The 16,844-nt window shown below is 43.2% G+C and overlaps 1 protein-coding gene and 1 non-coding gene across 2 annotated transcripts in view; one reads left to right on the top strand and one right to left on the bottom strand.

Moving 5' to 3' along the window:
* Positions 1 to 6,923: 6,923 nt before the first annotated feature.
* On the bottom strand, positions 6,924 to 6,995 carry trnaa-ugc. Its single transcript has one exon. It is a non-coding gene; the product is annotated as a tRNA-Ala (tRNA).
* A 499-nt stretch (positions 6,996 to 7,494) lies between these two features.
* The window catches only part of zgc:154054 (uncharacterized protein LOC777616 homolog), a 74,651-nt gene continuing 65,301 nt past the window's right edge, over positions 7,495 to 16,844 (top strand). Inside the window, exon 1 of the mRNA XM_037779961.1 lies at positions 7,495 to 7,757. Within this exon, the coding sequence (XP_037635889.1) occupies positions 7,667 to 7,757 (91 nt within the window). The 5' untranslated portion in view covers positions 7,495 to 7,666. The remainder of the gene's footprint in view (positions 7,758 to 16,844) is intronic.

The following is a 16,844-nucleotide window of genomic DNA, read 5'->3' as shown; positions in this document are numbered from 1 at the left end:
AGAAGATTCTTGCTCTCTTTCCATCTGTGAGCTCCACCTCCCAACCAATCTTTACCATTAATAACATAACAAGAAACGCTTTGACTTTACACCATTCCTCTCTTCTAAAATCAAACTCTCTCTCTCTGAGTCTAGGATGGTGTGTTTGACCTGGAGAGGATTAGTGAGTGTTACACAGCAAAGATGGGTTTAGATTTAGTGTGTGCGTGTTTCCCTGTGTGCAGCATCTATGTGCATGTTCATGTGTGTCGTCTCTCATGACAGCATTAACATTTTACACACAATCCTCTTAACGCCGGGATTAAAAACTGAAATGAAGACGAACAGATTTGTCTCTATCTGTTTCCTTTTTTCCTCTCGTGTTCTTTCTTTGTGTTTAAGCCACTGGACCAGCTGTTAGAGGCTCAGCGTCCTCCTTTAAGTACCACTGACCTTCTTCTGCTCAAGTCTCTCCATAAAGACATTCATCCCAATCACTTCTAAGTTCAAATGCAGAGAACACCAATCACCTGTTGGAGAGAACGTATTGTAAGTGGTAATAGTTCATATATTCCATATTGCCATAGGCTGATTCATGTCAATACTAGTATTCTTTCTATTAACAGCTGAGGCGTCCCACTGGGATCATTAAGTTCCATCTATCTGCTCTACAGTGGCTGGCAGAACAAACACATGCAGGGCCGATGGGAACCTGATTCCTCTGATGTGTTTCTGCAGGACAGACAGATGGACTGACCCCAGTCTACATATACTTGTCAAGAGATTCATTTGTCATAGACATTCTGACAAAAGTCTAACATGACTCACATGCTGAATATTATACTCCACTGATGGTACCAAGTGTACTGACACTTGGTACCATCAGTGGAGAGTATATATACTCAGGGAGTACTGACTCCCTGAGTAGACTGGTAGACATACACTGATCAGCCATAACATTCAGACCACTGACAGGTGAAGTGAATAACATTGATTATCTGGTTACCATGGCACCTGGCAGTGGGGGGGATATATCAGACAGCAAGTGAACATTTTGAACTTTGAACTTTGTGTTTGAATCAGAAAACATGTGCCAGCGTAAGGATGTGAGCGACTTTGACGAGGGCCAAATAGTGCTGGCTAGACGACTGGGTCAGAGCATCTCCAGAACTGCAGCTCTTGTGGGATGTTCCTGGTCTGCAGTGGTCAGGACTTACGAAAAGTGGTCCAAGGAAGCAGAACCTGTGAACCGGCGACAGGGTCAGACCTGAGGCTCATTGATGCACGTGGGGAGCGAAGGCTGGCCCGTGTTGTCTGATCCAATAGAAGAGCTACTGGAGCTCAAACTGCTGAAAGAGTGAATGCTGGTTCTGATAGAAAGGTGTCAGAACACACAGTGAGGAGCAGGGTGTTGCGTATGGAGCTGCGTAGCTGCCGTGAGCATCAGAACTGGACCAGGGAGCAATGGATAAGGTGGCCCGGTCTGATGAAACACGTTTTCTTTGACATCATGTGGATGGCAACGAGTTGGAGGTGTTGACTCGGCCTCCAAATTATCCAGATCTCAATCCAATGGAACATCTCAGGGATGTGCTGACAAACAAGTCCGATCCACGGAGGCCCCACCTCACAACTTCCAGGACTTAAAGGATCTGCTACTGAAGGCTTGGTGCCAGATACCACAGCAGACCTTCAGAGGTCTAGTGGAGTCCAGGCCTCCACAGGTCAGGAGGACCTACTGAATATTAGGCAGGTGGTCATCATGTTACGGCTGATCGGTGTATGTCGCTGCGTTTACCTTCAGAGCCCAAACACACATTTATCATTATTCTGAGTGGACTCACTGTGATCACTGGGTTTGTTCACAGCAGTGTGGTTTCCACTACAGGAGCAAGTAGATGGTGTAACTGTGTGCTTCTAATAGAGTGTTGTAGTGATGCCAAGGGAAACACACCATCACACCTCCAGGGCTTCTCAAGTTTTTAGTAAACCTTTAGTTTCACATGTGACATGAACCCAGACCTCCTCCCTACGCTGACTTTGTCTCTCTTTATACCACGTCACCTGACTTCCTTAGAGGCAACCCTGCACTCCTGGCTCCAGATTATGTGAGTTAGGACTTAAAGTGCATTACTTTTCGTAGCTATAAGGATGAACAATGAATGAGAACAGCATACACACTATGTGTTTTGGTGAGTAACACTTAAACAACACAGTAACACTTAGTGCTGCTTCTCTGGTTGTGTGTAAGGGATAATGTACAGCTAGCCGCTCATTTCTGTCCGACAGAGTCCGACATCAGATCTGCGCCCATAGCAACGGTCTGTTATACATAGCAACGGTCTGTTATACATAGCAACGGCCTGCTATACATAGCTGTTATACAGAAAGAATAGACCGCAGAACGCCGTGATTGACCAATCAGAATCGAGTATTCAACAAAGACCCCCCCGCCCACCTACACCCTTGCTTTATTAGTTGGCCATAGCATAGCATACTGTCCAGACAGCATGCCCAGATAGACAGATGTATATTCTATAAAACATCTCTATGTTTCTTCTTTTATTCAGAATAAGTTTATATGAAAACATCAAATCAAGGTTTCTGGGGTAAATGTAGATGATGTCACCGTGACAACAGGCTATTTCCTCATGAATGCAGCTGGGACAGGTCAAAGGTTACTTGTGGTAATGGGTGATAGATGCTGGGGGGGGGTTCTTGGTAAATATATGAATGGAGCTGTGTGTCTGGGACTGTGTGGGGTTCATCTTGCTCTTTTTGGACTGCATGGTGTCTCTGTTAACCTCTCTGAAGTCCTGCACCCATGGTGTCCCTCTTCCACATCTGCATTACAGTTTGACTGATACTGGGTTCTAAAGGCCAATACCCACACACGTCTTTTAGAGGTTAGAGCTGCCAATACACAACATTTTGTTCCAATATCCAATATTTTCAAGTTTGCCTTTTTTCTATGCTATAATTCACAAAAAGTAGAAAAGTGGTCAGTGATTCCAAGAGTTGAACAAATAGAAGAGTCCTGAAGCTCTACCCAGGGAGGCCAGGCTGTGTTTACTATGTCATACAAGAGGGGTGGAGACACAATCTCACCTCTTACTGTACTGTGAAAAATATATGATATTTATAATTCAAAAAAATAATAATAATTACAACAAAAAAATTAAATTATTTCATATATAAGGATGTGGGAGATGTTTTCTTTGAAAAAAACAAAGAATGTATACCCTGAGTTTATCCATTTACCCGATCCTCAGAAACTACCATATTTGTGTGGGGAGAAAAATCAATGTGCAACATTAGCTGCAAACATATGTTGACCCAGAATAAGAGGTTCTACAAGTTCTGAACATGTTTCTGATTGATTACATATGTAAAAGAATGTCTGTTTAAAATGTATTTGTTTTATTGTGATTACTTCTTGTGTGAAATGTAATTATTCAATAATATGTCATTTAGCTTTGGCAATAATGTAACCTGAACATTCATGCCAATAAAGCTCATTTGAATTTGATTCCACTTGAAATACTATTTTGGGTGGAGATGTCTGTGCGTATCTTCTGATGGAGTTTCTGTGGAACCGTGAGCTCGGGGCTAACAGGCTAGTACACTGTATACTGCCCTGACGTTGGTCTGACGAAGCTGACCTGTGGTGGCTGGTGATCAGATGGTGGTTAACCGCCAGAGGAGCTCTGGGTGGAGGAAAGAGGAGGTCAAGGCTGCAGCTCCACAAAGAGGGCAGTGTTACACTGGGATGTCAGAGCGGAGAGGACAGAGACGACGTGGTCTCATTTAGAGAATGAATCGATTCTCAGTTGACAATGACTTCACATGAAATATGATCACAGCCCTTATGATCAAACCTCTTCTTAATTCAGGACTTAAACAGAAAAACACAATAAAGTGCTCTGAAAAATGATGTTTTGAAAGCTGTCATGGCTTTTCATGAAAACAAGGATTAAAGGGATAGCTCACCCAAACTGCAAAAAAACAACACCACGTTTTCTCACTTACCTCTAGTGGTATCATAGACTGTATACTGTATAACGATGGAGGAAAGAGACAGCCCACATGTCCACTTATGCCCTGGAGACATGTCCTCCTACCTGGGGCAACACCGTTAGCTAACCACACAGACCCAGTCTGAGCTGAACGTATTGTTTGCAGTAACGTAACTGCAAGTAGCCATACTTTGGGTGAATTGAACCTTTAAATGCAATTGTTGTGTGTCAGAATTGATTACAGCAACTCAAACAGCCCCCTGCCCTCCAGCTTTCATTTCTGTCAGAGCCTAAATGACATTATTGCTCAGGATGATGAGTGGTTTCTAAGTCACTTTAGTCTCACAAAACATGTTTTGTTCATGTTTCGTGATTGTTTTGTATTTGTTGTTATTCATCCACCCCTGTTTTTGTGAGAAAAGGATGAACTAGAACTGTGCTACAACCACATCTGTCACAGTACTCATCTCCCCTCCTGACATCACTGTCTGGCCAGCGGTAGAGGAAGTAGTACTGGGATAATAATGATGGAGCTTGTGTTTCAGGAGCTGTAAAGCTAACCTTGCAGGTGTTCGGCTACACTTACAGATTTACAGACAGACTTAGTCTGTGACTAAGTCTGTGGAAGAAAAATTCAAATCCTATAAAAGTAGCAATGCTACACTATAAAAATATGCCATTACAAAAAAAAGTACTGCATTCAAAATGATCCTACTATAAGTGATACTGCAGAAGGGTCTAGTTTCAGAATGTTACATAACAATGTAACATTCTGAAACTAGCCTGTATTAGCCTGATGGATTATTACTACTGATACATTCATGTGCAGCATGTTAATGTTGTACTGATTTACATTGGTAAAGGCAGTTTTTAAACATGTTATATAGTGTTGGGGAGTTTAATCTGTAACAACGCATATCATACATATGTGTAGGCCTATTTAATATTAGTGGTTGAGGTGCTGTCAGAGATTTGCCCTCTGTGCTGAAAGGCACAGAGGGCAGAGGCAGAAAGTGGAAATAGTCTACTCACATAGTCTACTCACTCCATCTCTACAGAAAGTATGACATCCATACATCCATCCATTTTCTTCCCCTTATCCGGGGCCGGGTCGTGGAGGCAGCAGGTTTAGCAGGAATTCCAGACGTCCCCCTCACCAGCAATGTTTTCCAGCTCTTCCTGGGGGACCCCGAGGCGTTCCCAGGCCAGACCAGATATATGATCTGGCGTCCAGGAGGATCCTGATCAGATGCCCGAACCATCTCAGCTGGCCCCTTTAGAGGGGAAGGAGCAGCGGCTCTAGTCTATTTGCACTTCCACTGCATTTCGACTCAGCTCCTTCTTCACCACAACGGTCCGGTACAGCGCCTGCATAACTGCTGACGCCGCACCGAAACCGCCTGTCCACCTCCCGCTCCATTTTACCCTCACTGGTGAACAAGACCCCGAGATACTTAAACTCCCTCGCTTGGGGCAAAGACCCACTCCCAACCTGGAGGGTGCGGTCCACCAGTTTCCGGCAGAGAACCATGGCCTCAGACTTGGAGGTGCTGACTCTCATCCTGACCGCTTCACTCGGCTACAAACCGTCCCAGTGCTGCTGAAGGTCATGGTCTGATGAAGCCAACAGAACCACATCATCTGCAAAGAGCAGAGACGCAGCCCTGAGGTCCCTGAACCGGACACTCTCCTCCCCCTGTGTGGGCCTTGAGATCCTCTCCAGGAAAATCACAAACAGGATCGGTGACAAGGGACAACCCTGGCGGAGGCCAACACCCACTGGAAACGTGTTTGACTTTGTGCCGGGTATACGGACGCAGCTCTCACTTTGGTTATACAAGGACGGGGTGGCTCGTAACAATGACCCCGGTACCCCATATTTCCGCAGTACCCCCCACAGGACTCCCCGGGGGACACGGTCATAAACCTTTCCGAAGTCCACAAACAACAAACCTTTTTTCCTTTTCATCATCACAACCTGTTTCTGGCACTGTAAAGCCTTACTGTTTCCACAATACAGCCACACCAAATATTGTTTCCAGGCAGAAAAGAGCTGTTAGCAACACAATGTGGTTTGAGCTACGTTCGCCACTGAGTTCAGCGCACATCACAACACACAGCGCCCAAGGTGGCCGACGCAGTGAATAGCTGTCGTGGCGCAGCGCAAGCCATTAGAAATTTGTTGTGAATGGGCTTTCACTGAGAGAGAGAGAGAAATGGAGAGAATTAAATTTAAATACTGAGAATTAAAAGAAAGATGAAAAAGTATTTAAGATAAAAATGCTGCAGTGCTATACTTATTTTGCTATTTTGATTCTTTGAAAGTCACTAGAATGCAGGAAACAAAGTCTCTGAAACAAATTTTTCTTCTTTAGGAGTGGTTTTGAAGTCCTCCTTATTTTTGTGGTCTCGAGGTTGGCAAGTATATGTCTTTAAAATGTCCACCAGTGGGGTTGGGCGTGCTTAAAATGTACATCAATCATTTTCATTGTAATAACCTTGTTTCTTACTTTAAACAAAAACAAACTTTAAACATTACTTTACTTTTAGCTTTATATTATGTTGCTTTCTCCGCTTTTATTTTGAAGGTTGAACTACCGATTTGCTTCCAAACCATGATCCCATGTGTTAGCTCCATAGACCATGAGGTGGACCATGAAGTAGACCAACCATGAGGTAGACGTTGTGTATAATCTATATTGTGACACCAACAAGATTATTTGAAACTGTGTCCTCTTGAAAAATTAATCACCATAATTTATATAGAACTCATAAGAATTTATGCTAGTGAGCTAATGCAGTCAAATACATACAGAGCAGACGGGATATTTATCATTAAATCCGGTTGGTCGTTGGTGAGTTGCTGGTAGTGAAAAAGGTCCACTGGGAACGCATCATTTCAAATGACAGGGTGAAAATGTGAAAACGTGGAGATGCCGGGGATTGAACCCGGGGCCTCATACATGCAAAGCATGCGCTCTACCACTGAGCTACATCCCCTGATGACAGCAGGGAAAATTTAATACAATTTGATCTAACCTGTGTCCGGTGTTTTGTTGTATCGTGTTTAAACAGCTAAATATTGGCTATTATGCTATTAATGGGGACAAAGAGTAGCAGTCCACACAGGAAGCCGGTTTATTTATATAATGTAACTTTCATTCAAATGTTTAGTTAGTCATCGTTTAAATGTACTGAAAATGGGTAACGGACTACGAACATAACGTTAACGCCATCCCTAACGTTACCGTTACCGTTACCGTTACTCCTCATAAAACTGAGATGAAAACTGAGATCTTGTCCCTTTGCTATTCTGCAATGTGTATTCTGAGTTTCTATCTGGTGTCCTGTGTGTTCCTGGTGGTGTCTGACAGGACGAGGTTGTCTCCGTCCACCAGCAGAGGTCTCTGTCTCCTCGCTGTCCAGCATATTGAAATGAGATGTCCTTCATGACACAGTTCACACCTTTCCCCGTAGAGACAGACAGGCGTGCTTTAGTGTTGTTTCATTTGTGAAGACAGGTAGTGTCCCAAAGCTCCACAGCTCTACAGTACTTTACCAGAGCCGCTCACCTCCACCTGCTGCCCGCTGGGACCCGGACGGACCGCCACCTCCACCTGCTGCCCGCTGGGACCCGGACGGCCCCGGAGGGCACGCCACTGAGAGATGAGATGAGGCTCTACTCCTTCAGAGCTGGATGTCTGCTGCTCTTCGCGTGTGTCGCGTCGGTTGCCTGGATTAAACGGGTTCCCAGTGATGGAGGTGAGCTGTCAGTGTGACCGTAGTAACTTGTTGGTCTGGAACACCACTTGAATGTAGCCTTCATTGACTGTCTGTTTCCATGAAAACACTCAGAGTTTTGATGTATTTTTTGTACATGTGCTGGCAACGCTGCGGGAGGAGTAGCGTGGCAAAGTTTTAGGCGGAAGAAGTCAGAATATTAAGAAAATAAACGTGTCGGATTATAGACCAGTGTGTACCACCTCAACATTTTCCCTTCCTGTTAGTGTAAAGAAGTACAAGTACATCCTGAAAACGTCCACAATTAATGAAAAATCCACCCCGAAATAGGAATAGAAGTGCATTTTATTGCAAAACTGTAATTAATGATTAATTCTGACTTTATGAAGTTATACTTTTGACTAAATATCAATAACTTTGGCTTACTATGTAAAAATTCTGACTTTTTTTATCTTAAAATCTGGACTTAATTTTTATAAAAAGTCATTAATGTGACAAAATATCTCAAAATTGTGACTTGAAAAATTAAAATCTCATTCTTTTGACATTTAAGATTCATAACTTTGAGTCGTATCTTTCATGTTTGACTACCCGAGTTTAAGTCAAGTCAAGTTAAACTTAATTCTCATAATTATGACTTCCTATGATAATTATTACTAGTATCTCATAGTTTTGGTGTGAAAGGTCATTATTCTGACTTATCATCTATCTATCTATCTATCTATCTATCAATGTGAAAAGTCATCCAGTAGGCCGGATTGGACCCTTTGGCGGGCCAGTTCTGGCCCTGGGGCCGTATGTTTGACACCCCTGTTCTAGAGGGTTTACATGCTGTGGCTAGCTCCACACCTGATGCTGTTTGTACAACACTATCTGAGGGGAGAGGACAGGAGATGGAGAGACAGAGACAGGTGATCAGAGAGGGGACAGGACAGGAGATGGAGAGACAGAGACAGGTGATCAGAGAGGGGACAGGACAGGAGATGGAGAGACAGAGACAGGTGATCACAGAGGGCAGAGGACGGGAGATGGAGAGACAGAGACAGGTGATCAGAGAGGGGACAGGACAGGAGATGGAGAGACAGAGACAGGTGATCAGAGAGGGGAGAGGACAGGAGATGGGGAGACAAACAGGTGATCAGAGAGGGGAAAGGACAGGAGATGGGGAGACAGGTGATCAGAGAGAGGAGAGGACGGGAGATGGAGAGACAGAGACAGGTGAACAGAGAGGGGAGAGGACAGGAAATGGAGAAACAGAGACAGGTGATCAGATAAGGGAGAGGACCGGAGATGGAGAGACATAGACAGAGACAGACAGAGACAGAGGAGAGGACGGGATATGGAGAGACAGAGACCGGTGATCAGAGAGAGTAGAGGACGGGACATGGAGAGACAGAGACGGGTGATCAGAGAGAGGAGAGGACGGGACATTGAGAGACAGAGACGGGTGATCAAAGAGAGGAGAGGACGGGACATGGAGAGACAGAGACAGGTGATCAGAGACGGGAGAGGACGGGACATGGAGAGACAGAGACAGGTGATCAGAGAGGGGAGAGGACGGGAGATGGGGAGACAGAGACAGATGATCAGAGAGGGGAGAGGACCGGAAATGGAGAGACAGAGACAGGTGATCAGAGAGAGGAGAGGACCGGAGCTGGAGAGACAGAGACAGGTGATCAGAGAGAGGAGAGGACGGGAGATGGAGAGACAGAGACAGGTGATCAGAGAGGGGAGAGGACGGGAGATGGGGAGACAGAGACAGGTGATCAGAGAGAGGAGAAGACGGGATATGGAGAGACAGAGACAGGTGATCAGAGAGAGGAGAGGACGGGAGATGGAGAGACAGAGACAGGTGATCAGAGCGAGGAGAGGACGGGAGATGGAGAGACAGAGACAGGTAATCAAAGAGAGGAGAGGACGGGAGATGGTGAGACAGACAGGTGATCAGAGAGAGGAGAGGACGGGAGATGGGGAGACAGAGACAGGTGATCAGAGAGAGGAGAGGACAGGAGATGGTGAGACAGAGACAGGTAATCAGAGAGAGGAGAGGACGGGAGATGGAGAGACAGAGACAGGTGATCAGAGAGAGGAGAGGACGGGAGATGGGGAGACAGAGACAGGTGATCAGAGAGAGGAGAGGACGTGAGATGGAGAGACAGACAGGTGATCAGAGAGGGGAGAGGATGGGATATGGAGAGTCAGAGACAGGTGATCAGAGAGGGGAGAGGACCGGAGATGGGGAGACAGAAACTTGGTTTTAACATTGTAAAACTCATCTTTACATCCAGGAACAAAACAATAGTGTCCCCTGTATTGTTTTCTTCTGTCCTGTGTCCTCAGTCTCTGACGTTCAACTTGGTTGAACGTTTTATTTTCTCTTTAACATGAAACATAAAAGAAAGACTTACTTTAGGTCTACCCATGGTATTAGCACATAGATTGATGATGTCATTTCCTGTGTCTAACCTCCATCAAATGTTATGTTCATACTAGATGACTGTGGTTGTTGTTCACTGCATCCGTCTACTGTTTCTGTTCTGTATCAGCCACAAAGTTGTTTTTTATTCAGGACGTTACATCTAGAATACAGTGAGCTACAGTTATAGTTTAGTGCACTTTACACTATTGTAACAAAACACGCCTTACACTGCAGCACTGTGACAGTTATCAGATCTAAAAGAAGTTATTTCTCCTTTTTCACCATACATTTGACATGTAGAGCAGTGGGGATGTAGTAATTAGCAATTCTGTAGCAATAGCTGACGAAGGTAATGTTGTTAAAATATAATCATATAATATCACAATGAGGAGAAATGTTGGCAGACATACAGTATATTGCATTGATTCAGTGAGCTCTATGCACAGTAAGAAGCATTGAAGCTTGTGCTAATATCAGGTATCTGTGTTTTGAGGCCTGATTTTGTGATTTGCATGTTGTACTACAGTATAGAGAAGAAAGCAAAGAGCAAAGAGTTCGGGGTTTAAAGGTCATAAAGAGTTTTGCACATTGAAAACTGTTCAGTTGTAAAATACTGTAAGAGCAACCAAGAAATGCTCCTCCCTGAGCTGCCTCCACCCTCAGAGTACCTACGTTCCACCCAGACATAATCTGAGCCCTAAATGTGCTCTCTGCACAGCTTCCTCCTTCTGCTTTTAATCAGGTCAGGACCAAAGAGTGACACCAAAGCTGAAACTGTTGCTTCCTTTCTCTTTTTATCTAACCAGGAACCTTACGAGTTTCATAGGTTCTCTATCAAGGCAACTTGATACATACTGTAGTATGTGCTTCAAATGAGCTGCAAGGCCTGAAAGGTTATACAGCTGGTCTAGTCTTATTCAATTGCTATTGTACTCCACTTTTGTGGCTTCATTATCAGCAGAGGAGATCATGTGACTGCAAAAAGAAAAGAGAAAAGAGACATTCTTCCAGGATATAAAAGCTGGCCAATGTGCCCTCTGTCTCTCTCTTCGGACAGCTACCGCCCACCTTACATCCTTTTCTTTTGGTTTCCACCATCAACAGCACACATGCCACACGTCTGTGCATTGCTGATATTTCTGATTTCCATATGCCATTGTCCCTTAGTTTTAATAAATTACCTTTGTTTCAGGTAAATATCTTGTGTGGACTCCCTCCTTGTCACATTCCTCAGGCAGGTTGGTCACATTGTGGTTGTTCCTGTTTGCTAATGCTGACAGGTGTTGTGAGAGACTTGCGGTCGCATGAGCAGTGCATGGCGGCTGTCTCGTTGAACTGCTGCATCTCTTGTTTGCCTTTTAAAATGACCATTTCATTTCATTGTAAATGTCATTTATATTTATTTTAGACAGAAAAAAGGTTGAGAAGCATGTGGTAATTAGTAAATAATGAAAATAATCTGTGATTAAAAGCCGGTACTATTCATTTATGGAGCCGTGCAAGTCACTGTTTTTTCTGCAACACTGTCATGCACATATTTCAGAATAAAAGCCTTGTGTTAACAAATGAAGGAATTCTGTCCACTGGAAAAAAAAGAAGAGGGTTTTTATTTTGAATCAGAAACAGGAAGTTTTGAGTTGTGTTGCATGTGTGTGACATATTCTACCGATGTCTAGACATTGAAACTGTAGTAATGTTGCTGGTATGATGTCAATATAGTGTCAAAGGATCATTTTCAACGTCTATCGTTGCTGTAAACCATGCTGCAAGCGGAAAAAATAGCCGAGCCGCGGCGTCCTCTGTGATCATTGTTTTCCAAAACTGGCAAAAGCATGCTCTCATAAAAGGAAGTTCTGTATGCATGTGTCTGGTGCTGAGTAGTGAACTAGAACATGTTAGTGTGCTGGATTACTCTAAAAATTAGGTGCAAACACCATCAACAGGTTAAAATGTCTTCAAATGTTAATTGTTGAAAGCAGTTGAAATGTCAGTTGAACTAAGAATTGAGATAGTTCAATTAAATTTTTCAATTCAATTTATTTTTTTATAGCGTCAAATCACAACAGAAGTTATCTCAAGACGCTTTATATATAGAGCAGGTCTTAGACCGTACACCATAGTTTAGAGACCCAACAGGATCCACCAAGCGCACTGTGGCCAGGAAAAACTCCCCGATTACTGGGAAGAAACCTGGAGCAGAACCGGGCTCTGGGTGGGCGGCCATCTGACCGGTTGGGGGAAGGAAGAGAGAGAGAGAGAGAGAGAGAGAGAGAGAGAGAGAGAGAGAGAGAGAGAGAGAGGGAGGGAAGCAACCACAATAATAGCCCAGCAGCTGTAATAACTAATACAAGTAGGACTAATAACACAAAACCAATAGTAGTTGATGTAAAAGAGTGATAATACAACTATCGGAATTGATGTCATTGGGTCGTCCTCAGACGGGCTTTCAAGCGGAGCTTTCAGCTGTCTCAGTCCTCCATACATCTGGCTAGCTCGCCAGCACTGTCCAGCATCTCTCCTCAGTACGTCCATGTATGTTGGTGTGGGACGTCCCTGTGATCGATGCCCGTGCGTTGGTTCCCGCAGCATCAGCATGCTTGCTGGGAGTTCTTGATGTCTTTGGCAGTGACCGAGAAGTGTCATTCTCCAGGCTGCCACTTTGTCACTAAGCCTTGGTAGTCCCTCGTTAGCCTTGGTAGTCCCTCGTACAGACGTAGTTAATTAATGATGGTAGCAGTTGGTGTCAAGCAGGCACCGGACGCGGTAGCAGATGCAGCCACAATACCGGAGACATCCAGATCCAGGTGAAACCCCGCTCCAAGTGTACCCCTGCTCCAGGTACAACCTCTCTCCAGGTATGACCTCGCTCCAGGTATAACCTCGCTCCAGGTGTGACCCCGCTCCATGGTTACCTGTGAGACAAGGAGGCACAAGGACTCCCGGGAAGGAATGAAGTTAGTAACAATGAATGGGACATGAATATATACAGAAGGAGAAAGGAGCTCAGTGTGTCATAGGAAGTCCCCCGGCAGTCTAGGCCTATAGCAGCTTAACTAGGGGCTGGTCAAAGACAGCCCTAACTATAAGCGTTATCAAAGAGGAAAGTCTTTAGCCTACTCTTAAATGTAGAGACGGTGTCTGCCTCCCGGACTGAAACTTGGAGCTGGTTCCACAGAAGAGGAGCTTGATAGCTGAAGGCTCTGGCTCCCATTCTACTTTTGGAGACTCTAGGAACCTCAAGTAACCCTGCATTCTGGGAGCGCAGTGCTCTAGTGGGGCAATAGGGTACTATGAGCTCTTTAAGATATGATGGGGCCTGACCGTTTTGCGGCTATCATTAGCAACGTCCACATGAATATTAAAATCACCTACTATAATGACTTTATCTGTTTTCAGGACTAGGCTTGATAGAAACTCTGAGAATTCAGATAGAAATTCAGAATATGGGCCTGGAGCGCGGTACACTATAACAAATAAGATTGGCTGTCGTGTTTTCCAGGTTGGGTGTGAAAGACTAAGAACAAGGCTTTCAAATGAGTTATAATTTAGCTTAGTTTTAGGGTTTATTAATAGGCTTGAGTCGAAGATGGCTGCAACTCCACCTCCTCGGCCGGTGTCTAGAGGAATGTGAGTATTAATATGACTCGGGGGAGTGGATTCGTTTAGGCTGACATATTCTTCATGACACAGCCAGGTTTCAGTAAGACAAAATAAATTAATGTGATTATCTGATATTAAATCATTTACTAGTAGAGCTTTAGATGACAGAGATCTGATATTTAAGAGTCCACATTTAATTCTCCTGTTTTGTTGCTTTATTGCAGTGCTAGTGTTAGATTTTATTAGATTGTTATGTTTAACTCCTCTTCTGTTTACTTTTGATCTAATTAATTTAGGTGGGGCAGACACAGTCTCAGTTAGGTTTGGGGTTAAGCTATGGGTGGGTAACTGCTCTAGTGGAAGCGCAGAGAAGTGTGTAAGACTACAGCTCTGCGTCCTGGAATTTATTTATTTATTTATTTAAAAAGGATCCCCATTAGCTGATACCAATAGCACCAGCTAGTCTTCCTGGGGTCCGAAATCATGTACATTAATTTATCACATACATACTATATACAACATCACATTTGTGTTACACTAATAACACTCAAATTTTCAAACATATATAAATTTCAAATTTCAAATTCATACACAAATCTTCCACAATTTTTTTTTTTTTTTGTTTAGCCTCAAGGCTCATCATCAGGGAAAAAGGAACAAAGAAAACAAAGAAAACCATACATGACCAACACTGGACTATCGATCAGCTGTTTAAGTAATGTATTCGTAGATGGTATTTGAATGTGGATTTGTTAGAGGATTGACGGATGTGAAGAGGGCAGCTATTCCAGTGAGTGATGGCGCGGTAAATGACCGTCTTTTTTAAGGCATTAGATTTTGGGTGAGGTAACATGATTTGGCCATCACCTGCTGTTCTAGTGAAATGACTGTGAACGTCCCTGCATCTGGTAATTTGACTGTATAAAAACTCGGGTTTAGTAGAATAAATGCTGTTACTAAAGAATGTCGCTGTGCTTAAGGCAAGTCTTTTCTCTACTGGTAACCATGACAGTTTATGATGCATGCTGTCTGTGTTCGTTCTCATGGGGCAGTGTAACACAAGTCTTGCAGCTCTGTTTTGTGCAATTTGTAGTTTCCACAGTATGCTTTTCGGTGCAGAAGACCATACAGGTGAGCAATAGTCCAGGTGGCTTAAACTTAAAGATTTAACTACTTGTCCCAGAACGTGTGCTGGAACATACGGAAGGCATTTTTTTGCCATGGAGATGCCATTTCCCATTTTCCTGACAATTGTTTCTATGTGCTCGACCCATGACAGTTGATTGTCTATGGTTAGTCCCAGTAATGTGACCTTATCCACCTGCTGTATAGGTTCACTGTCCAAGTAGAGATTCATTGTGGGCATAGATGACAGCTTATGACTAGATCCAAAAATAATGGATTTGGTTTTTGAGATATTTAGTACCAACTTATTTTGTTTTATCCAATCGTAGACCAAGTTTAGGTCTGAAGATAGAACTTGGTCTAGTTCGCCGCTTGTATTTGCTGCGTAATACAGTGTGGAATCATCGGCGTACATTTGTATACTGGCTTTATGCAATACAGATGGCAAGTCATTTGTGAAGATGGAGTACAGGAGAGGTCCAAGACAGCTGCCCTGCGGCAGGCCACAGTTAAGCCCTTTACTGTTTGACATGCTGCCATTGTAATACACCCTTTGTGTTCTGCATAAAAGATAATTCTTCATAAATGTGATTGCACTTGATCTAAATCCATAACGTTGTAGTTTATTAATTAAAAGGTCATGATCTATGACATCAAATGCCGCGCTGAAATCCAGTAACACTGCACCTGTTATCCTAGAATTATCTATCTCTTTTAGCCAGTCGTCTGTCATTTGCGTTAGTGCAGAACAAGTGGAGTAGTGATGTCTGTAAGCATGTTGAAATCTAGTGTACTGGCCATTACAGTCAAAGTAATTTTGTATTTGTGAATGGACTATTCTCTCCATCAGTTTGCTTAGTACAGGGAGAATACTGATGGGTCTGCTGTTCTGCCCAGTAAATGTTAATCTGCCATCTTTAGGTAAGGGAATTATTTTACCTTCTTTCCAAATACTAGGATATATACCTTCCATTAGACATTTATTTAATATGTGACATATGGGACCAGAAATGTAATCGGCTGAGAGACAAAGTACCTTACTGTCCAGCATATCAGTGCCTACGGAGCCATAATCAGGAAGGGCTTTTAACAACTTCCTTACTTCACTCTCATCCACACTGTTAAACTGAAATGAACAACTTTTGTTAATCATTATATTGTTACTTATAAGGTTGAGAGTATTGGAATCCATGCTGCTCATATTCTTCCTTAGTGCATCGACCTTATTCACAAAGTAATCATTAAAATAATTGGCTATGTCAAATGGTTTAGTCAAAAACCTGCCATCCGACTGAACAAAAGAAGGGCTCCCAGTTTTATTTCTCCCCATTATTTCATTTAAGGTTCTCCAGAGTTCTTTACCATCTAGTTTCACTGCATTTATTTTATTTTTATAATATTCCTTTTTCATGCTTTTATTCTGTTTTGTCACTCGGTTTCTCAATTGACAATATTTTAGTCTGTCTTCCACAGATCCTGACTTTGCTAATGTGGATTTGGCTTTGTCTCTCTGTTTCATAAGGTCTTTTAAAGACTCATTCAACCATGGAGCTGGTCTGGATTTGGCAGTATACTTCTTCATGGGAGCATGGTTGTCGACAATCCTCATAAAGATGTTCATAAAAATATGTAAAGAAGCTTCAGGCTCCTGTGTAGCATACACATCGGCCCAGTTTACATTCCTGACATCCTCCAAAAAACGTTCTGAGATGAATTTCTTATACATTCTCTTATTAATAATTTTGACACCACATTTAGGAATTTTGGTTCTCCTGGTAATAGCTATAATGTTATGGTCACTGAACCCTACAGGTAGAGAGACTGGTTTAGTGCAGCGCTCAGGAGCATTTGTGTAAATATGGTCGATGCAAGTGGCAGATGTATGACCAGCACTGTTAGTAAAGACTCTGGTCGGTTGAGAAATCATCTGTGATAGATTACAAGCACTGACTAGTGACACCATC

The sequence above is a fragment of the Sebastes umbrosus genome, chromosome 9, assembly GCF_015220745.1.
Source record: "Sebastes umbrosus isolate fSebUmb1 chromosome 9, fSebUmb1.pri, whole genome shotgun sequence".
In the NCBI taxonomy this organism is placed as follows: Eukaryota; Metazoa; Chordata; class Actinopteri; order Perciformes; family Sebastidae; genus Sebastes; species Sebastes umbrosus.
This window is presented reverse-complemented; position numbering and strand designations above follow the sequence as displayed.